The sequence below is a fragment of the Synchiropus splendidus genome, chromosome 13, assembly GCF_027744825.2.
Source record: "Synchiropus splendidus isolate RoL2022-P1 chromosome 13, RoL_Sspl_1.0, whole genome shotgun sequence".
Lineage (NCBI taxonomy): Eukaryota > Metazoa > Chordata > Actinopteri > Syngnathiformes > Callionymidae > Synchiropus > Synchiropus splendidus.
The window spans coordinates 12,529,104-12,553,080 of NC_071346.1; the positions used below are offsets into that span (position 1 = coordinate 12,529,104).

General features: G+C 44.5%; 1 protein-coding gene across 2 annotated transcripts in view; it reads right to left on the minus strand.

Moving 5' to 3' along the window:
• Positions 1–6,588: 6,588 nt before the first annotated feature.
• The window catches only part of LOC128769411 (glypican-5-like), a 122,670-nt gene continuing 105,281 nt past the window's right edge, over positions 6,589–23,977 (minus strand). Inside the window, exon 8 of one of the 2 annotated variants that reach the window (XM_053883103.1) lies at positions 6,589–7,594. In XM_053883103.1, the coding sequence (XP_053739078.1) occupies positions 7,407–7,594 (188 nt within the window). In that variant the 3' untranslated portion in view covers positions 6,589–7,406. The remainder of the gene's footprint in view (positions 7,595–23,977) is intronic. The other variant, XM_053883102.1, reaches the window with a different exon arrangement.

The window sequence follows — 23,977 nt, forward strand, 5'->3', positions numbered from 1 at the left end:
TGACCCACTTCCACACACTGTACCTCAGACTCTAAAACTGAAAGCACGACACACTTTCTTGAAAGTTGCTTTTGGTGGTTTTCGTACTGCACAGCTCTATTGATAAATAATGTTGAAGCTGACTGCCAGCTGACGCAATGCAAAGTAATGTATATTCTTATACATTTTTCACACTGTTAGGGATGTGCAGTATGAAGCAGCAGAAGTCTGTGTGCTACTTGTTTGGTCTAATAATAGCTCAGAGACGTGGCTTCTCTTTTTTAAATCTGTCTTTGTTGCAGCTGACAGTGAATACATTTTGGCAGGACAGTGTTGACTTAGTCTCCGTTGAAGATTACCATTTCTCTCCCAGTGTCCTCCTTTATGTCGTGTCTACAACTCTGCCTCACGCATCCACCTCCTGACAGATTATAAAAGCTTCATGTGGCCCGATTCATTTCTCACACCTTCTGTTTCCTGCCATCGCACTCCTATAAAAGGATCTCGGATTGTGTTATAAGCGAATGTAACTCAATAAGTGTTAATATATTCAGTCAGCAAAGCGACAGTTGAGAGAGCGTTACATTACTTTATCAGTCAGATAAATATCTATTCATTCGTGCAGCATAATTTACAGATAAAACCTTGTTGGCTGCTTGTTCCTTAAACAGTGACAACGTGGGGTGACGTGCGCATAAACAAAAAAAAAAAAAAAAAGGAAATGATTTAGGACTCCCGCAAACAGGAAGCAGTAGAAAATGAAGAAGGCATGAAAGGATTCAAGATTTATGATTGACAGTGGTCCTGAAAGCGCCGGCTGAAAGGACTTTCACAGGCATGAAATAAGGCAAGGTGTCAAAGTCAAGTTCACACCGGGGGCTAAACCTTTAAGCTCAGTGCAGGTCACAGTCTGCACCAAAGTCATAAGCATTGAACCGTCTGCAAGTGAACGTAACAGATTGAACTGTGAATGTGGGTTCCCCTTCAATCGTTGAAGGCTGATCCTCACATAAAGCGTCGCTCCAGTTTGTTCCAAAATATCTCATTTGCACTCCTCACCACCGTCTCCATCTTGTGATACATATTACTCCTTAAGGAAAACGTGCGCCCCAATTTCTGTCAATGGGCGTTTTTTTTTTTAAGCTGCTGAACACCCAATTGGTATTTTAAGAAAGAGATGAGCGCGCGAACCATGTGTCCACACAGGGGGACAGCTCACCTCTGTGGAGGACATGGAGTCTTAGCCTGAAAATTGACAGAACCACGTAGCATCTCAGTGACCAACATGGATTCATCGAGTTTATCCATCCAGTGGCAAAAAAACAAGCGTCGCATTTTCTCTGCTGCTGTTTCAGTACGGGCAATTTTATCAAAGAAACGTCAGAAAAAAAGAAGATGGCCTCTTTTCAGTTCATCTAACGTAATAAATCGGGGTCATTGTTTCATAACAATCTTGTTATTACAAAGTAAGATGTCAGAATGGACCAGTATGTTTCACTCATAACACGTTTTTCAGCCAATGTTGACACAATTTGCATTGGAAGCATTGGCTATCACAAAAAGTATTAAAATATATATGTTTACAGATATATTTACATATATATTGAGATGTACATTTTGTGACTGTGACCTTGTCAGAGGTCAAATGCTGGCTCACTTTTTAAAAACATAAACCATGAAGCCCTATGTCTGTGTGCAGTAACTGTGTTGTATTCTCTTTTAAAACAAGCACATGAATCATTTTCTTCTGAACTCAATATCAAAGACTCATTTTGCTATCATTCATCCAAGGAGTCAAAAATGGTGTCAACATTTTGAAAACTGATTGTCTCATGATGAGTATGACATTTCTCTCACTGCTTTATTTGAGAGAGAGCAGACCTCAGCCAAGCAGCTCATTCCCAACCGCACTGCGACATGAATACAGTACCAATGTCCTACATTTAGTTTTGTCATGACTGGTGGAGGAATGGACACACGTGCGAGTGCGGTCAATGCTGGTCGACAGATTCAATTTAACAATTTAATAGATGGAGACAAAATAAATAAATCGACAGAGAAGTAACTATGGAACCAAATGCGGACCGGGATGAAGGCAGGGAACGGGAAAGAATCTGGAACACAAGAGAGGCGGATTAAAATCTCAAGCCTGATAACTGGGATAACAGAAAACACACCCGGAGTTAAGATCGACAAGGCGGCAATAAACTAAAAGCGCTTGGTGGTGGTGGCTATTCACACGCACACGAGGGGTAAACTAGGCGGATCTATCTTTAACTGAAAAGTGAGACCAATAACTGCTCACACGCGGAATGAATGGAAGTTTGGGGAACGAGCTGAGGAAGAACGAGGACGGACGTGAAAACAAAGGGTTGTGACAGAATAGGAGGAATTTAGAAAAGTGGAGGGCTAGAGCGAGAACACGGGAGTCTTACCTGAGTGGAGAGTGGCAATCTACCATCTGGAAAATGTAGCTGGCGTCGGGAGGAAAATATCCGAGGAGGGATTGATGAGACGTTGAGCGCCAGCTGCGTTTGCCGGTAAAGTTGGACAAGGAGAGAGGTAACGGAAACGAGAGGGAGTTGCAAAATAAACGCACAAGGAAGGAACGTGGAGGATATACAAACAGTACAAAAACAGACGGATTTAAGTGCGGACATGACAAGTTTATCAACTGTATAAAAATAGATATGTTGTTGTCAGATAAAATCTGAGCAATATTACGACTTGCTGGTGTATTGCAGCAGCAGGTGGCAGGAGCATTCAATCCAAAATTCAGCTTTGGAGCTGCTTTGCTGTGAGAGACATAACCAGGACGATCACATGACCCCTGCTAGATAGATATAAAAACAAACATCTGGACATGCAACTCTTCGTATAAGCAATATGGACGAGTTTATGAAGCACATGAAATACATCCACCCATATTGCGGTGATCACGCTAACAAGCAACAATAATGAGCCGCCGTAGTCACCGATCATGAATGCTGTCGGGGGCAATACGACGTCTGGTGGTTTATTCTTCCGCTGAGCGTCGGTGAAATAACAGAGCTGTCTGTCTGCCTGGGATCCAGCTGTGTTTTGATGGCCCCAAAATGGCAACAAAGTGGCTCCTCTATTGTGTTAAACAGGAGCAAAGCCATCAAGTCCTAATCTGCATGTTTACGTTTTAACAGCTGTTCAAAATTACACCCTGAGGTGCTGACTCTTTTATTACGAGTCCAGCTTTGACAAACATTTGAGGTAATACAGGACACCCAAGAAAGTAGCAAAATGCAAATTCCGATGAGTCAATATGTCTGTCTATAAAGAGCACAACTTTCTTAAGTGTATCTTGTTCGCTAAAGCTACTTCTGAGGTGGCTTTGTGACCATATATGATCTTCGATACGAATGGTTACACTGAAGGGCTGGAAGGAAGGGTTTGAGATATGTTGATGAAACAGCAAATACAAAACAAAGTCCAAAATCAGGACGACGGATGGCTTCTCATTTGCTGCAGAAAAAGCTCCTCTCCCACGACGCTCATATTTCATAAGGACTTTGAACAAACCCTGCTAATGTACACTGCACTTTTAGTGTTTGTTCAGGAAGATACTCGTTCTTAATGGCCATCTTTGTTCATAGGGTTGATTCAATATATTTCCCTGCTTCTTTCCCGATCTGGATATTGTCCTTACAATAGATAGATAATCTCCCTCCATTTATCTTCTGCTCATCTGCGGAAGCCAGCAGAGGAAGTCATTAAAGAAGCCACATGTTTTGTTCTTCATTCGCACAGGGCAAACTGTTTATCCAGTGTTTGCAAGCAGCAGAGGGGAGCAACTGCGAGATGATGGTGAAATGATGGAAGAGAAGGTTGAGCACAAAGAGCTCTTTGTGAGCAGCTTCCTCGGCGGCTCAACGCTCTGCTGCATGAAATGGCAGCGCTCACCTCTGTATCCCGCTATATTCCATTGGATGCACCTTTCAAGGGAACCATACGCAGAAGAGCAAAGAATTCAACTCACATTTCAGGACCGCCCTCCGACATTTGATCTTAAGAGGCTTTGACAAAACACAAAAAGTCAGTATTTCAACTCGGAAAAAGTGCTCTCAGCAGGACTTAATTGGATTCCAGCAAATTAATATTCATGTCCATGTGGAGCCCGTCGCTCACTCACACTTAATGTTGTAACAAAAGAAGGCTGGTGTGATCTCGGGAAAGTCTGCCACTATCAGCATGTGGTTCTGCAGCCTTCTGAGGGCCAGACTCCATACTGTGACTCGCTGATCCTGGAGTTTCACGCCTGGGCTTGTGCTCTGTGGACGGAACTGACATGTTGCAGAGTGACATGACACTTTCACCTCATGTTCCTGAGCCACACAAAGTTCCATTTTTTCCGTACTGTAGCAGCCATAAGTGAAGTTTTATCGCATCATTCATGACTCTGAATCACGGTTATCAATATCTGGAATACAGTCTTAACACTGGTGAGGCATCCAAGCTTTACTCTTCTGCCACAACACATAAGATAAATTCAACCCGACATAGTTGACTGATGCAAAAATATTCCAAACTAACTTTAAAGTTTTTGAAAAACCCTCCGACATTCCATCTCCGCAATTAGTTTTGACTAAATACGAGAGCGTTTCTCTATTCCACAGCTTTCACAAAGCTGTCTCTCTGCAGAGTTGCGGGTGAATTCCCGCAAATTAATATTCATGCTCATATGGAGGCCATCTTTCATTTCTTGTTGAAAATAAGGAGGCACAGTCGTGAGAAGGCAGCAAATATTCTTCGCCTGTCCGTGGGTAGTTCTAAGAAAAGAAAACAAGGGTCACACTCGATGGTGCCTCCAGACTAAAGCTAACCCTTTACACCCGTCTCACCACAAGTTGGGGCACAGTGGAAGTGAAAATGGACTGCGAAGATGTGAGCAGTGCATGCGGTCTGTGACCCACTGGTCCGGCAATAGCAGGGCTTGGCTTGTGGTCTGGGAACGGAAGGTTGACAGCTCATTTCTCATTCGGGAAATCAAAGGAACTGCCATCACAGAAGAGCTTGTGATCTTTCACGATTAACTGTGGTTGGGATTCCAGTATTTCAGAACAAAGGATGGCCATTTTCACCGCACCCATGACGGTAGGCTCCTATATCCTTGACTCTTTGGTGCGTGGATCCCTTGAAGCCACACCCCTCCAATGACACATGACTGCAGAAAAATCTTATTGAGTTTAAGAGGTATTTGGAGGAAGGAGGTAAGTCCGTTCCAAGCCTTAAAATAGTCTTTTGTAGGAGTGAATGTAGAGTGTCTGCTGCAGGTGCACTGTTCCTCTATGTGTGTGGCCGCTGCATGTGGGAGGGGTTGCTGAGTGAGTGAGGTCTCTCCAGAAGTGAAGAGGTGCCCGGTGCGTGTCCAGCTCTGAATGTGCGCTTCTATGCAGTTTGGCTGTGACAAAGTCATAAACCAAGTAACTTAGCTCTGTCCCAGACTCGCCTCATCCCTGTCTGCTCCAGCCCACAACAGGACATCAAACCCTGGAGTGCGCTGATCGGTCCGCGCACGTTATGTTTTTCTCCAGCTTTTTTCAGGGGCGTTCGAGTTCTAGATTTTCATTCGAAATCCGAAGCAAAAAAATCTCCAAATTTTTGTTCGAACTCTGATGTGTTCGAATTCCGGGACGTTCGAAAACCGAGGTACCACTGTATTTGAAACATTTAGAAAAAGTCGAACATGTTTTCAATAAAGGTCTTGGACAGGATAACACTGATCCAGGAAGACGGACACTCACAATCTGACATTATACCGTACCTGCAGAGGTTCCTTTGAGAGTTTGGAACAGCGGACGATAGTTGGGAGACAAGACCCACCTTTAAGGGATTTTGTAAATGATCGGAGGAAAAGGGTCTTCCATTTGCAATTCCCATTTTTTTCTATTGGAAAAACAGAAAGCCTAGCAACCATGAATGCGGTAGATCTTTTCCATATATAAGACAGTGTTTGCTTTCCAGACTCATTTCAAAGGGGAATAGAAATAGAATAGTGTTAGATTGAGTCCTTTAAATTGAAGTAATTGAAGTTGTGGAACAAATATGATAAATACATTGAACTGACTCATAGAAATATTTTAAGGGTACACTGTTGACTTTCCTTCGCTCTTTGGCCAAGATGTGTATTCACAAGCAAAAACTCTTCAAGGGTTCAGTTCAACGACGGATCAGAGAACAATCCTCGACTCAAGGGTCTTTTTTGGGAACATTCTCCTGCTGCTGAGCTGATTAGCAACCTCACTGTGATCATGGTCATCGCTCTTCTCTTCATCCTTGGACTATAATCCCCTTCACCACTCTCAATATGAGGCAGGTAGCTTCAATCTCTCATGGATTTGTGGAAATAAATCTCTCTTTCAATTTTCAAGACATCCAGAAGCACCACATGTCCCGGTCCAAAACCACAATGTTTGGTTTTCCGACCCATTTTCTGCATGACTAATGGCCCATTTGGGGATGAATGAAGCGGAGGCATGTCGCTCAGGACGCTGATGAAAAGTCATGTGAGCGGTGGACGGTGACACGATGTCAGGTGAAGGAGATAACGTTTCTCAAAACAAACACACTCAAATACGAACAGACATTTTTTCGACAACCAAACCGTTCATTCCTGTTTATTTGATGAGAAATTACATTTCTAAAGTTTGGATTCGACGAACAGCGCCCCCTCCCTTTAGTCTGCTTTTTGCTTTGTCAGCACATCATACGGACCGTCGAGTCGTCCCACTTATATACATTTAAACACTATACACGTCTAGGTTTTTGCTTGGGCGGGTCTGTTCGTGCAAGGGTGCTGGTGCTTCACTTGTGAACGCATTACATTCTAATCTGTGCCAGAACACACAGTCAATGTGAGTTTGTTCAAACTGCTGCTCTGGGCCAGGCACCTGGAGTTGATTCATCTACCTGTCATGCATTCTACAATCCTGAAAAAGGAAATTAGATTCTTTTTTTTTTTTTTCAAACAAGTTGAATTCTTCTGTCTGGAAACGGCACTGCGATTACGTTTTATTCTGAAAGGATAAGTAGGCCATGTAGTGTGTATGTGATTTGGTATATGCTTAAGCCTTTCTGTAAGAACATCAGCAGTCAGTCCTCTTCACACTCGGGAAGAGCCGGTTAAAAGCATGAAGCGGTACGGGCGGTGCTGGTGGATAAATACACGCATGTCCGGCCCTTTATTAAGAACAGCCGAGGAGACGCAGCAGGGCTTGTCTTTGCAGATGAGTGTGCGAGGGATCGGGTGCTTACAGATGGCGATGCGGCAGAAGCCACATCTGACAGTCTCCTCCAATGTCTTCTCTCCCACATTGGAGTAAAGGAGCGACGTGCAGAATGTGTACGAGTGTCAGTGTGCACGTGTCTAGCGGGGTATAATTCACAGGGCGCCGCTGTCAGACCGAGGTCCAGTGCAGGGAAAGTGCGGCGAGGAGCAGTGCAAGGCTGGAAGGTCGCGGCCAGCTGGCAGATGGCGAGCCCGAAAACACCCTGACGAAGGGGGGCTTGGCTGGGTTCTCGTGCGGGCTGGCACCTCCGGGATGTCTCCCGATGGACTTCCCTTCACTGGAGACGACAGTGTGTGCTGGAAGAAGCAGAGAGAGAGAAACTTAACACTGGCATTCATTAAAGGTCTGCAGATTCCTTTGATGTCTTAAGCAGCAAGGTGGCAAACAAAGCCTGAAGGGCTGAAAATGAACTTGTTGGGTTTGGTCAATACGACTCTGAACAAAGGCAATTGACTCTAGATTCGACACATGAGAAAAGGATCATTGCTTTTGTTTCTCAAAACAGTGATTCATGAAGCAATTAGGTGGAAAACACTGAGGACAGCAGGCAGTAGGTGTAGAACAGAGGGAATATGTGAGAGATCAGATCAACAACAAGATCACAATCCATGTCCTGGACTTTCTACAGCAGTGAGATGCTGAAATAGTTTCAGTCCATTGTTATTATTTGCAGGTGTTGGAGTCCGGACCAGGAGTTGAGACTAGAGAATATGGAGACCAGGTCCAGGGCCGAAACTTAGAGGAGGAGTTGAGAGCAAGACCAATGAAGGGGGTGAGACCTGATTCCAAACTGATTCCAAACTGAAGTCTATTGGTCATACAGACGCACACATTTCTTTCTCACTGCAAAAGAAACTGGGGTCATTCTTTTCAAAATAAACCATGCACGTAAATGCTGCCGTTGGAACAGACTATTCGTCTTGGTCTCGCCCCTCATTGTTTTTTTTGACCCCGACTCCCAGGCCCTCATGTCTTATACATAGTCTCTGTATGCAGTGGTCTTGGTCTTACTACGACTATTTGCCACTGTTTGTGAACAGTAAAACTAAAAGATTTTATCTGTATCAGAAAATACTGAGTAAAAAGCAAAGCAATCTAAGGGTGAGAGGCAGGGGATGTGTTTGTTTTTGGGCTGCGGGAAGAAGCCAGAGTGCCCAGAGGAAACCCAGGGTGAACACCTCCAGTGATCTCTACACAGAATGGACCCACCTTTGATCTGAACGCAACCGAAAGTAATAGCCTCACTCCTCCATTGTAGAAAGATGTTGAATTTGCTCACTTTTTACAAAAGAACTGTACCAAAGAAATATGTGGGAGACACAATAGAAATAAACACAATAAACAAAATAAGGACACAGAAAATACTAATAAAATCAGTGATATATCAAAACAAAAAACTTCTTCTTTCTCTTTCAGCTTCTCTCTTCAGTGGTGGCCACAGTGGATCATCTTCCTCCATCTCCCCCTGTCCTCTGCTTCCCCTTCTCTCAAACCTACAAACCTCATGTCCTCCTTCACCACCTCCACAAACCTCCTCTTTGGCCTTCCTCTCCACCTTCTGTCTGGCAGTTCCAACCTCAACATCTTCCTAATGTACTGGCTATCTCTCCTCTGTACATGTCCAATATCAAAACAAAAAACATGTTTTCTAAAAGCACGTTAATAAACCATATACTACACACTGTCAAACAATGTACCAAACATCGCTCAGTATTTTCGATGATCATCCCCCAAAAATGTCTCCAGAAATGATACTATGGAATCCTCACTTTGATAAAATTGAAAGTCGAACACAGACACATTTAATCTGCGTTGATTTAAAACGTCTCGGCAAGGCAGGACTGCCCCCCTAAAATAGAATTCCATCACCCCTAATCTCTCCTGATAAAACACAAACATGCTTTGCTTTCTCCAGAACAAACGTCACGGTCATTTCCCCCTTGTTGTTTCTGCGTACGTGCAAAATGGGATCATTCAGGTCCCTGCCCTGCCCTTCTGACAACCTCTGTCCGGCCCATCCCAAGAAAAGTCAAATACACGCTCGCTCTCGGCACAGTGGGAATCAAGGAGTGCTGACTTCCATGGAAGACAGGCAAACACAGGCCAGAGAAGTGTGTGTGTGAGTGTGTGTGTGTCGTCTTCCCAGCAGAGGAGTGGTGAGCTCCAGTCAGAAAAGAAGAGGTTTTGTCCCATTATCCAAAAGCAAACGCCATGAATATTGAGTCACTCTCCTCCTCCTACTTGTGAGGACTACCACAAAAACAGACACCTTCTGGCCGGCGAAGACTCATGATGTTTTCATCTGCTATGATTTATAAATGAAAATCCAATCATTCTGATACCCTCACCATACCATTTTAGACGACATGACTCGCCAAAAAACTTGAATATACTACTTCAGTCCCACACTCAAATACAGTACTATTCTGCAGTTATTCGGGAGGAACTTTTGGTCCAAAATAGGACCACGATTTCACCGTCTTCAGGGTAATGCAGACTACAGTTTCACAAAAGTAACTGGAAGAGCATCCATCCATCCTCCTTTCCAACCATTCCTCCAGTGCTTATCCAGCGTCAGGTCGAGAGGCAGCAGCTGGAGCGAATAGGCCGAGACTACGCTCAGCCAAGAAGACTCCAGCCCCATTCCATGGGAATAAGAAGGCATTTCCACACCATCCAACAGACATACACGTGTAACGTTAATACTTTCACTTTCTATTACAGGGTGAAGCATCTCCAAAACAATGTGCAGTTTCCATCTCTGACATGCAAGACAAACAACATTTAACAGACAAGAGACCTTGCATATGAATGTCTAGTTCATTATTCTATATTTATAAAAGTAAAATACGTAGAAAAACATCTAAAGAACATAGTTCCAGGGACATTCATGGATTTCCTTGATCTGTTATTTATCCTTCAGTTTCCCTCGCGTTGTGATGAGAGGCACAGCCATGTATTAATATTGTGGATTTGAAAATTTCAATTTTATGAGAATTTCAAGTCCATTCAGAGTAGTGGAAACCCTGGCCATTGTGTAGTGAAAAGCATCCCTGAACCAAAGCAAACAGATGCTTTTGTTTGCTTTTGTTCAGGGATTCCTCCATGTTTGTTGTTGTTGTTATCATCCCAGCTGCCACGTGTCTTGTGCATCAGTGTGACCAGTGGAGCAGGAACTCCTGCACTTACAAAGGTTCCCTGTTGTCTGGAGAGCAAACTGTTAAATTTAATGTTGTTTTATTTAAAAAAAAATAAAAAAGTTAAAGTCCCACCACTTGTTTATACTATATTTTACTCTTATTTCTCACTTCATGATGGAGTTCTTATGCGGATGGATACATTATTAATCGTGTGGTTGAGAGAAGCCCACACACAGACTGAAGTACTTCCACGCAGGGGTGCATCCGTGCTTCAGTCCAGCAAAGTCTGCTAGTCAGAACTCAACTGTTTTGCGAGGTACCTGTCAATAGCAGTCCTCTGATAGAAAGCCATCACTGTTCACTGAAGCCCAGCCCCACTGAGCAATTTTTATTTTTACATTGGGACTGCGCTCAGCAAAGCTCTGGAGGAGCGGCGCTGCCAATAGCTTTTGTTGCCGCGGTTGACAATAGACAAAGACATCACTTATCCCAAATCAGATTGCCGGCATTGTTTCGCTCTCATCAGGGCGGTGGCCAACAGCACGAGTGGAAGGAGCCAACAGTGGCCCGCTTCACCGCATGCTAACACACTGGCTAATTAGAGGAGACAGTTCGGGCCAGAACCGCCAATTACATGGGAGCGTAAATCCTCCCAGCGAGTGAGCGTTGGCATCTCAGACGGTCGCCGCAGCGGAGAAGGTGCGACTGTTGATCACAACAGGCAGCGTGATAGAAAGATCTGCCATAACCGCCATGAAGAAAGGCACCAGCGGAGCAGAGGAAGTCATGTCTGAAACAACACAACATGTTACGGCCAACAATGGCATATTCGGAAACTAGCCCTGGAAAGGTCATTTATCCACCAAACACTGTTGAGTCAAATACAAGGGAATAACATAAGCAGGTGCAGGAAAGACGTTTTATGAAACACTAAAGCGAATAAACATGTCTTTTTTGTTGGATCTTTTGGGGGTGAATTTTTTCGACTACCCATTAAACAGTTCTAACAGCTTTGAAAGGTGTGAGTATTCAGATTTTTAACTCTGAGCCAGGAATCTCATGCTGTTCTTTTCCAAACTCTCCTGACGCTTCCGACCAAAACTGGACATTTTGTTCCTTTCAATGCGAGTGTCTTTTTGCAGATCAGGTAAAAACACACCTTTTTAATATGGTGCCAACCGAGAAACACTTGGCAAATTCTTCAGCCTGTTGAAGTGTTTAAGATTAATCCATATTCAGTTGCTTCCACATCACAGTGACTTGTTTGAAGTTGGCACTTCTCCTCATGTGCTCTCAGTAAGACGTAATAGCGAAATGACTCAAGCTTTCCCTTTTAACTCATACAGTGAACCTTAAATCTTAAATTCATTTCAGGAAACTCATACATAGTTTCATGGTCTGAGATGCAGCCAGGATCTCTGAATGTTTTATGGACCTCACCACTGCAATGCACATCATCTTCCACCGGCTTTACAGTGAAGACGCTGAAGTAACCAAAACATTCTCACTCTCACTCTCCTCCTCTCTCAGGCCAAGTCAGACTCACCGTCACTGAAGTGTCAGAGACCAGCCCCGCTACAGTCAGAGACCAGTGCCTCCTGGAGAGCCATTGCTGAGGAGTTTGCAGCACTGGCTTTATGGAGACAACTTTGTTCTGTTGGGTCCCTCAGACTTTCACTTCTCACTCGGAACATCAGCAGCTGAATGTAAAGCAGCTCATGGGACAGTCTGCTCCTCCAATTCTGAAACCAGGAGGAAGAGGGTGGAGGGACCTCATGCCTCAGGTGGAGGAGTTCAAGAACCTTGAGGTCACAAGTGACAGCTTAAGCGTGAGATGAACAGATATGTGAAGCGTTTTCAGTCATAAAGACTGGTACTGGTGAAAAAAGCTGAGATGACTTTTCCCCACAGGCTTGACTGAAGCTCAGCCATCCGTGAGAGACACAAGTTGCGGTGGCTAAGGCACCTTTTGTGGATCCAGCCTGGACACTTTCTCGGTGAGATACCGCTGGGTTATGCCACCCAGGAGGATGTCCAGGGGCAGAATTCCTCCCGGTTGGAACCCATTGAGGAGCAGGAGGATACATACACATAACCTTACGACCACAGCCTGCAGATGCCAGCAGATGCTTATTTATTTCTTTATTTATTTATTTTTATTCAATGTCTGGCATCTCGTACGACAGTTACGGCCGCACAGATTCCCAGCATCTCACTCTCACACAGCCATCTACCACTACAGTAGTACCTATAACCTTCGCGTTTGACTTACGTCCGGTTTGTCGGAACCGATCCCAGTCGTAAGTCGGATGTTACCGATGTTACGTTTTGAGAATAATCTTATCTATCTTATCTAAAGTGAATAAATAAATGCGACACAAAGATGTGTGACGATATGAACATGAAAAATGGCATTTCCTGTTGCATGGCATGAATGTGAGAACATTAGCATCGACACTGTCTCCATAAACTCACGCACCACGTGTGAGGACTTGGAATACTGCAATGCAAATGAAGGAATAAATAACAGTGACTGCAAGAGAGGCAGAGATGATAGGAAAGGTTATGGGGGGGTGGAGGGGGAGGACACTCAGCTCTTCGGCATTAAACAAACACCATCACTCTTGTCAAGGCAGATGGAGTCAATCATCCTGGGCGGCTCTGTTATGACACATCAACATGTGTCTCACATCAAAACACTTCATCACTCGAGCTCCCTGCCAGTAATAGGGAGACATTTGTCGATAGGTGGAGTTGAAAAAAAAGGCTGATCTTTCAACAGTCGACTCTTTAAGACAGGATGCGCTTGAATAGCACTAACAGACACAAGCGGGTTGTTTGGCTAATGTATTAAAACTGAGAGACTCACAGCCCAAAGGCGTAAAACAAAAAAACTTCTAGCGGCCCTCTAGGAGGCGCTCGCGGCCCAACCATGGGCCCTATGGTTAAGAATCACTGGAGGACAAAGACCCATGCTAAGCCTGGGAATGCCTCCAGAAGAGATGAAGGAGCCATGCAAATACCGCTTCTGTGCTCCCCCCATGCACCTGTCAATAACAGCAAAGGATTTCAGTATGAAATTCCTAAGCACTTGGCGTTCAAGATGGATGGTTGGGGTTAGGATGAGATGATCAGAAGCTCTCGCAGTTACAAGACTTTTGAAGTTTTGAAGTCACTTGGTCACATGAAATACAACTTATACCAAGTGACACTTAAGTCGTGTTGCAATATGAAAACCGTAAACCAGCACTAAGAAGTGCCACCCCAAGTCTTCACCCTAAATCCAGGGAAGTGCAGTCAGCAGCATCGGGTAACACTGTGGGAGGGGAAACGTGTGATGCAAGAGAAAGTCAAAATGCAACAACGGTTGCTGACTACTGCGTCACTGGGGGACGAAAAAATGAAGTCAATACGTCACATAGTCGGAGTGAAAAAAAGTGCTGCTCTGTGTGACACTTTTCTGCGATGCTGATGAAAATAGTGAAGTAGCAAAGCCACAGCAGACCACGGCCAAGTAGTTCATTTCCACTTACAGTGGTGCCTCAGTTTTCGAACAAATCGAAGTTTGAGCAAAAATTTTCAGATTTTTTTACTACTTGCTATTTTTGAACAAAAATCCAGAACCCAAACGCCGCTGAAAAAAAACCAGAACAAACCTAACATGCACGGACCGATCAGCTGACCCATAACGTGCTTTGTTATCGTGTATAACGTAGTCTCTGTATGCAGACGTGTCCCGTTAGCTACATTTACTGACAGTTTTTTCTTCATATTGAGGTGTAAAACCTTTCCTGTCTCCGCACTGGACCGTGGTAGAGTGTCACAGGGGAGGTGCTCGCTCTCACTCCAGGGTTTGATGTCCTGTTGTGGGCTGGAGCTGGGACAGGGATGAGGCGAGTCTGGGACAGAGCTAAGTTACTTGGTTTATGACTTTGTCACAGCCAAACTGCACAGAAGCGCACATTCAGAGCTGGACACGCACCGGGCACCTCTTCACTTCTGGAGAGACCTCACTCACTCGGCAACCCCTCCCACATGCAGCGGCCACACACATAGAGGAACAGCGCACCTGCAGCAGACACTCTACATTCACTCCTACAAAAGACTATTTTAAGGCTTGGAACACATTGTTTCTTTTTCCATTCATTGTCATGGGAAAATCGATTCAGATTTTGAACAAATCGCTTCTCGAACGGCCATCTGGAACGGATTGTGGTGGAGAACCAAGGTACCGTTGCATATCAATAGGTTTGTTCCTTCCACTGTATCTGGACACTGACATACTTCCCTCCACCTCTAAAGCATCACCCATCGTCACATTCCAAGGTTAAGGCTGCTCTTTCAGGACATCATGTTTCAGTGGCTTCAATGAAAACACACATTTCTGGACCAGTCGGACCCTTTTTCTCTGTGTGCGTATAGTGACGACTAATAAGGGGAGACTCTGATAAGCCTGGCTTCTAATATGAGATGAAAATAAGCCCTTTCATCGCAACATTTGATTTACTTGTCATTGTTTTCACCTTGGTGCTGGACAAACATCAGAGTTTATGTGCCACAGACGCATCACTGGACACTTGTTTCTCCTTTTGTTTTTACTTCAAAATGAAAAGGCAGCTGCCATTATCTCGAAGCCCAGAGATGGACAACTGGAGATGGTCAGTATTTGCAACGTAGAGGCAACATTACTTCCTTGTCATTCAATAGCACACAACAGTGGTTTCACCCTCAGTGACCCCACGCACAGGTTATTCCCTCTATTTACAAGGAAGAAGCGACTTCTTCATCCGCCTTGTGCAGATACAGCATTCTGTCACGTCCCCTGGACACCACTGATTCTGTGGAAAATAATGCCTTAACTATGTCAACACACCAGGGTACATAAAAGCCTGCGCACACACCCAGAGGAGTGGTGCGGCAACAACAGGAAAGACTTTATTGAGGAATAAATTCCAGTGATTCATCCCATGATGCAGAGCCACACACGTACATTCATTTATCTGTGTCTCGCTGTCTAATCTGGAAATACAGCAACATAAAAGTTACATACATGCAATGCAGTGGAAAGCCTGTGTAGGAGAAGTAATCTTGCATGTGCTGCTGAAACCTCTCCAGTGCCGCACCGTAGTCACATCGATAATGTACATGGTGTTGTTTGGATCAGTGCATTACATTGAACATGAATAGGAAGCGTGCAGCCACATTCCGAGCCTTAGCATGGCAAATCCTGTAAGCCAAGAAGATGTGCATGTTTCAACGTCTGTTTTTGTTTTTCCCCATGTACACAGTTGTTGCTACAATTTCAGACATGCGATGAGCAACAGCACGCTTGCAAACAAACTTACAGCATGACTTTGTTGTGCATTGACACTCACTAATCTCCCTCTGTTCAGTAGAAATGGTGTTGGAGGTGGGATGTTGGATTCATTTTAGGGAACTGCAGGGAAAATCAGGTCTACATTTCTAAACAATGAGGTATGAGTAAGACAGGGGGTGGTCTTGTTTGGACTGCTGCGTCTCAGTTACCTCGGAAGTCAGACCTGAGAATGACGTTGCAGCCGAGTTGAGTGTGTTGTATTCATAGTTTTCGGGAAACACTATATGATCAGGAGAAAAACCTCTTGATAAATTTGCTCTCTGTTTGACGCGAGAAAACCCACCAGATGAAACACACATTCGCTGTGTTTCCTCTTGGTCATGTATTTCATTGAGTCATTCTGAGTTTCTGTTCAAGGACGCCATGTTGGATCTCCACTTTCTCACTTGGACATCCTACAGCAGGTGATGTTACGAGGGGCCGCTACCGGGAATTACCCACATCCAAGCACAACTGGAACGCACCATATCCAGAACAGTGGCTCCAAAGAGTACGCTCATTGAATGTGGAACACTCTGTGACACCTCCTATCTACTTTGTTTTACCCACGTTTGAATGATTTGTTAGTTAGTAGTGTTAGTAGTTAGTTAGTTAGTGTTAGTAGTGTGTCATTGAATTGGCTTGACAGCTGCAAATTTGTCATAGAAACCAACTATGGAGAAGTTGTTGAAAATGATAAAGAAAGTGACGGCGCCCCCAACAGGAAAAACTGTTCAACTGTTGGAGCAACATTTTGTGGTGATTCTTTTATTTACACTATACTTTTCTTCTTTAGAGATTATTTATGAAAAAGAAAATATGTTATGGTATTTAGATGTTTTATTATTTTTATTTCATTGAGAATGTTATTCATGACGTTCAGTTTTTCCAGCTTTCTCAACAGAACATGACGTGTACCTGGTTCTGCTGCTGGTTGGACTTTTCAATGACAAATATCTTTGGGCTGATCACATGGTTTCAGGTCATTTCACAAGGTTTTGGTTTGTTTGCATGTCTGGTTATTGGACACAAATGAAATCACAGGAATGAATCAGTTCTATTCCTTGAATGGGCCCCGGACCCATTTGTTCTGGAAAAGGTGGGCCCCGAGATCAAAAAGGTTAGGAACCCCTGTACTAAGGTTCGACGTAGTAAGTGTAAGCTACCTTAGCAACCGTCAAGGAAACCAGCCAACTAAGCGTCATGGAAGGATGGAATCAACCGAACATGAAAAGCACATTTTAGTACTGTTCAGTATGTGATGTCATCTACTTTTTATGGTCCGTCTGTGGTTGTTTCATTGTTGTTTCATCAATTCTAATAATAAGGTGCTGTATACTACCATTGTGGAATTTCAATGAAAAATATAAAGAGCTAAAACACGACGGAGTAACAACTACTTGAAGTGAACTGAAGGTTGTCAGTGCCGATTACCTGCATCATACTGATCCATTCTGGAGAGCGATAACTATTCGTCAAGGCACTTCAAAATGGCTCGGACTAAATTGAAGCTCACCCAGGCAATGATACTGACAAGTCCGTTTCACTGCGGGGCGAAGCCACAATGGCTGGGACACAGGGCCATCAGTCTGCCGCTGCGCTGACCTTTGGCGGCCAGTAGAAGACTGATGCTGCTCTTGGTAGTAATGGATCACCGCTGTCCTCAGACTAATTTGCGCAAGACTTGTGGAATGTAAAAACTCCCTCGCACTCAGACATTAACTTCCCTGAGCACGTACAGTAAATGTTTCTGCATCTCCTTTAGGGGTGTGAGGTGAGATGTAGATGGATACGTTCACACGGCCGCTGCCCGGTCATCCATCACTGTTATTTCTCTCCACCTCAATTTTTCTTTCATGACATGGCCTTGAAGGGTCCCCCGACTCGCTGTTTTCTTTGCCAAGTAACTCACTTATTTTCAACATGCTCGCGCAGTTCCGGCCTCTGGGAACCGTTGGACTGGTTCACAGGCAACCTGATAAGGAATCCAGGACTGGGGGTGAAGCCGTAGCAGGTGACCCGAGGGGTGAAAGAGGCAGGGGTACAGGGGCACAAATGGGGCTCACACATCGGTTCCCTTGGTAATGGGCACAGAAACAAGGCAACAAGGGGATGAGAACAATAGGGTGGAATCTGCTTTGTGATTTTGTCTTGGCAGATTTAAGACATCCCTGTTTCTACATCGAAATAAAGAGGGGAGGATGGTGAACTTTACAAAAGTCACACATTGGGAATGCGGCCCTTGGAAAGGGAGGCTAGCATAAAAGCTTGAGAGACATTGAAACAAGACTGGTGCTTTATAAAAATCACGTCACTGAAAAAGGCCAGAGTGTGATGAGGGAATGTTTACCAAAGAGGCGCCGAGGATGTCGTGTTCATGCTTCCAGGGCCCAGCAGGGAAGCCCAGAGACTCTGGGAGGATTCCAAGGCGTTCACCTGCTAGCTGGGAGATTAGAAACACTCCTTGGTGTGTCCCATGGCATCCTCCATGACGGACATGCCAGGAACAACTGTTGCCTCTCGATGCGAACAAGCGGTGGTTCTACTTTGAGTCTCTCCCGAACGTCCTTATCCCTACGGCTGAGGCCAGACACCTCGAGGAGAAAACTCATGCCTCCTTTTGACCACTGCCCCATGAACTAAAGGCAAAGGTTGGAACATTGAGAACTTTGGCTTTTGGCTCAGCTCTGTCTCCATCACAACAGTGTTCTACGCTGGCCTCTCTGATTTGAGTGAGGCATCCACATGCCCTCATGTGAATGGAATGAAAAAAAGAATTTGCTGAAGAAACTGAATTTATTGGTCATAATGGAGTCATCTTACTCTGCTTTCAATATCAATACATCTATCTGGAGATGCTTGTTATTATCCTTTATTCAACTCAAAAGAGGGCAAAATAAAAGGTCAATTCAATAACACTTTGTTGTGCCAGTCCCCCAAGTTTCCTGTATTGAAGTTGGTTGCACGGCGATGAAAGAAAATGAGCTGCCGAACCTCAAGGAGCAGCAGTAAATAAGTCCAGAGTCTAACATCTTCAGTTAGGAAAAGTGTGATCCCTGATGTACAACCTTAGTGTTTTATTCTGAGCACAAAATCAAAATGCTGGCCAAATTCATCAACACTTGGGTCTTGTCAGATCCTGGTACTTTGCACATCAAAGTCTCTTGATAAATCACGAGGGTTCGGGGGAGAAAGTTGTGGCGGGGTGTTATAAATGTTGGATTTTTGTGGAGGCGAGTCTTTGATGTCGACTGCTGCTGGTGGAGCCGAGTGCAGCTCCAGTACAGAATTCAAGCACGAGTCGAGGCCTCGCTCCGGCTGATCTGACAGTGATGACCTCCCACTGCAGCACTCGCCGATGTCTGAGTTGTCATCGGTTTCCTGGCATCGACTGTGAGGTTCAAGTGCAGTTGTGTTGCTTTGGAAGTTTTGAAAGCAAAATAGTCCTCGCAGGTTTATTGAGAACCAGAGCAGCACGACTCACATTCACACGCCATTAACTATTGAGGTCATGTTACATCGGCTGGTCCAACCTACAACTTGCATTTAAAAACTGTCTCCACGAGATGTATATGCTGGATTCTCAAACTCATGGCGTGCGGGCCGAATGGGGCCACTCCCATGTTTAGCAGACTATACAGAACTGACTGCATGTTGAGGCCAGTGAAGTTTGAGACCTCGGCCTTTGCTAGTAGTAACGGATCAATGAAACACCGTGAAACAGTATCCGCTTCTTCAGAGCTCAGTAGGTGGCGCTGTTTATTTACAAATGATGTGAGGTTTCATTGAAATAGCTGCTCAAAGATGACAACGCAGAGAGTGTCATAGGAAAATGAGGGTGCTGCTTCATGAGATCTCATCTGTGCTTGGCTAGTAGCAAGGGGGTGGAGCAGACCTTTAGCTAGGAGGGCATCTGCAAAACATGAGAAATATGGACGCCCGGTTCTCCACCGTAGCTTGGCTGCTAGATTACACTGGTGTATGGCGGCATCTGGCGGCCAAGCTACGGTCGAGAATCGGACGTCCATTTTTTCATGTTTTGCAGACGCCCGGACGCCGTCCTAGCTAAAAGTCTGGGGTGGAGCCTCTATCAGTAATGTGGGTCGGTTGGAAATTGCCAGTCCATCACATATAGACGACCAGCAACTCACACCTAGAAAACATTTAGCACCATACAGAATGCACCTAAGGAGGAATCGAACCAACAACCATCAGCTTCTCCCGGAGAGGCCTGAATATGCAGCTACTTACTTACAATTTCAAATGTTCTCAACCAAGAAATCGTAAAGATACCAGGACGTAAAGAGATATTCTCCCCGCATAACATCATCTGGGGCTCCAGCTTCCCTCCTGAACTAGTTGGTTATTTCCACCTGCATACCAAGCTGATCTGAGACTAAAAGGATCAGACACATCTTCGGTTATCCTTCTGCTGAATTTTTCAATATCAATGGAATGTCTGGCTTTATTTTTTCAGCGCCCCGTTACAAGCGGTATGAAAGTTTCTGGGGAGAACTGGGATCTGGCCTAGGCAGGAAGTGGAGAAGGGCACCACAGGCATTCATGACCAACCAACTATGTTTCATTTCACCTCCATATTTGGCTTAGTTGAGGGTCAGAGGGTAACATTTGTGTCAGAGAGATCTTTGATCAAATGACTGAACAACAAATGTCAATCTCTTTCCTCAGAGGAGTCAGATTTTGAGGGACCTTTTTGAAAACGGTGTGGTCAGAAAGCTGATGTCAAAATGAAAGAGGAGAGGCTGCGGAAATGCTTGTTTGAAAAGGAAAAGGAAGGGGAAGGAGTGAAGTTAAAACAGCCACATTCTTTAGTACAGGTGAAAAGTAGAGAGAAAATAAGCTGCAATAATGGTTTAAAAGAAAAACATCAGTTAATATGGAGGGAATATTGAGGTTATACAAATATATATTTAGCAGGGAATAACAGATGTTAAGGAGAACACTCGCCGTTTCATATTGACTTCAGTCAGGTGAGTCAAAGCATGCGGCCTTGGGAAGGTGCAATAACTGGCTCTGGTTCAGCGCTCGCTCTCAGACTGCCCTTTCAATGAAATGGAAGCCAAGGCCAATGAATCTAAAGACGTCACAGTTAACAAGTCTAGACACTCTTTATTCCTTTATTTTTATGAACTGAACATGTTATGGAGCGTTCTAATGACTCAAAGAGTGATAGTTTCCTCTGTCGGTCACTTTCAAAGGCTTTCATGTTCCAGCTCTGCTAGTGCCCAGACTCGACCCTCCCTCATTTCACTGCTAGTAAACCGTGCGCACCGTATCATTTTCGCTAACAGTCCCGCCACTTCCTCTTGGATACGACGTGTTGTCACACTCAATCCCTCTTTGTTTGTCGACTTTTCAGGCACCTAAAGCTGCGCTGCAGAGCTTCAGCCATAAAGAATTGAGTAAAAGTGCTCAGGAAGGAAATGATGATGCCGGATAATGAGAACCAGTCACCTCCGATGACCGCGCTCCCATTGAGCCCTTGGAGCTCAATTCCTCTCTCGCTGGTGTTCGAAAACCGCAAGGGAGAAGATGTTGGGGAGGAGGAGGAGCGGCAATCGGGCGGAGGAGAGAAAGATGGCATACGTAATGCGTCACAAAGATGTTGCCTTTATTTAGATTCTCACCTAAAACAGCAGCAGACAGTTCCTCTAGTTTCCTCTAGTTCCTCATGTCCAAGTAGAAATGTTTTGCAAGGTCACTCACTGAGGAGCAGGACCTGCCTGTCTTGTCAGGCAGGGAACACGCAGGCACTCGGAATTTGACCAACGGATTGGGTCGACAGCCAACAGCAAGTGAGAGCAGAAGGAGGAGATCACCCTGACTGAGGAGATGACCAGTAACATGTCTGAGGAATGTGTTGAGTCAGGGACGGATACAAGGAATGGGAATGACTTTTCTGGATAGTATCCTTCATAGACTCCCCTCTCAAAACTTGAAGGCCAGCTGAGCTCGATAGACTCTCTCACTAGATGGATCATAGACTTTCCAGGAGGCAAGAAGCATGCTACCGAAACTCTTTCCTGCAACTCTAGTCATCAACCTGACTGTCAAGTCAGTGGGAACACTCTGCCACACTGAGGTATCAGCTGAACATCAGAGCACTTGAAGGCCCAGAATGGTCACCGACCTATGGACCTTCCACCTCCCTCAGCTGGTTTGGGTGGAGGGGGTTTCACCTTCATGCAACGGACACCATCGCCTCCTCCATCACTGCATGGTAGTTGGTGGCAACAGAGGTGAACCTCTTAGGCAGATACCTCTCCGAAACACTGAGACATTTAGGTAGGATCCCAGCCAGCCATTCTCACTTTTGACCCCCCAAATTTTTTACCTACAGCCTCCAAATATTAAGAACCGTTTCCCGCCAGACCGCAGTCTGCCTTACAAGCACTTCCATCACCCCATACATCCGATTCCGTTTGTTTTTAACATTATTTTCCAGCATGCACATTTCAAACAGGAATATGAAATGTTACCCATCTCATGAATGAAATACAACCCCCGGATCATGGCAGCCTCAGTGCCTGTAAACATGTTGACAGACTTATGCAAGAGCAATATTTTGTGTTTTTTTTTATTTAAATATGACTACATGTATGTACTTAATAAAACTTAAGACACGACATATGACACATTGTGCAAGTGGAGTTTGGTTAACATTTAACTCCCTTTATGTCAGTGGCAAGTTAATATTTATCAGCTGTCCAGAAGGGAAAACAATGGAGTAAATCTTAAGAGGGTAACAAAAGAACATTTATTTAACATGAGCGTCATTTTATTTTGCTTAAAAATACTGGATGTGATTCCTAGACTTACAAAATGAATAAAGCCATTAAATAAATAGCAGAAAAAAAATACTAAAAATTGAGGACTAAAGATTTATTGATTCATTAAGGAAGTGACTAAGTGTTTGCGATGAAAATGTGTTTTATGAGTTATGATATTTACATGTTCCAAAATGCATACTGAATAATGGAAATCTTTGAGGTATTATTTTTGAGACGCTTTTCTTCTTTCTTTTTATTTTCTTTATTTTTGGCTAAATTCACAATACATGTGAATTAAAACAGCTATTTTATTTGTGTGTGTTATTTATCATGTATAAACTGTGCAGAAAGCCTCAAAACAAAACCTATATTCCCATTTTATCCATGTCTGGTGGAACACAGAGGAATCAAAGTAAAGCCTTTTCTTTACATTCCCATCTCACTCCAGAAGCAAAGTTCACCCTGCTTCAGTATCAACCCTTCCCTGCCCCGCAGAGTTCACTGCACTTCAGAGAAAAAGAAAAGGGAAATAGCAGCCATGATGGTAATATCCGCATCAGGACACAGCTACTACATCTGCAAGCCAGCTGACCTCTCCGCACGACAGCCGGGGGCACATTCGGATCGAGGACCAGGGACCAGAATATTGATGTGCAGAAGCATCGACTCCCATCTTATCGGAGTGACAACAGGAAAGTTGAGAAGATGGTGATCACCCAACATTTGGGCTTGATCCACAGGACTTTAGTGAAAGTGTCAGAGATATGAGCGGAACAAGAATGGTTACACATTTATTTACATGGCACTTCGACAACATAAGCCCAGTGAGCTCAGTAGTTATAGAAATAAATGGATTTTTGGATCTGGTAGATAAACAATGAAAAAACATCAATTGCAGGTTTTGTGCGTTTATTCCCCCACAACACAAACAAACACTTCAAATCCTCTTTCGTCTCCGGAATCATCCACATCAACGCTACTTCTAATTCCGCACCCTCCTCTTAGCTCAACCTTCCATGCTCCTACAGAACCCAACCTTCATCATCCACCCTTAATCTCAGCTCCTTTGCGCCGCCTCGCAAGTCTCCCGACATGAAAGGAAGCGTTGTCGGTCCGGGGCGGCAGCGGGCTGCGATGTGCTCCAGGCCAATCCAGTGTAATCCAGTCGGTCGGCCATATCCTGCCCCAGCAGCCCTTCGCAGGAGGAATGCACCTCCTCTGCCAGGTTAAACAGCTGCTGAACACCTTTATGACCTTAAAGGCTTTGGGAGGGAAGCGCCGCGTCCACAACCTTGATGCTCATACAAATGCTGGAGCTGAGTTTCATTTAAGTTGCTGCATTACAAACAGATCCAACACTTACATTTCACAATTCATGCTTATTGACTTGGA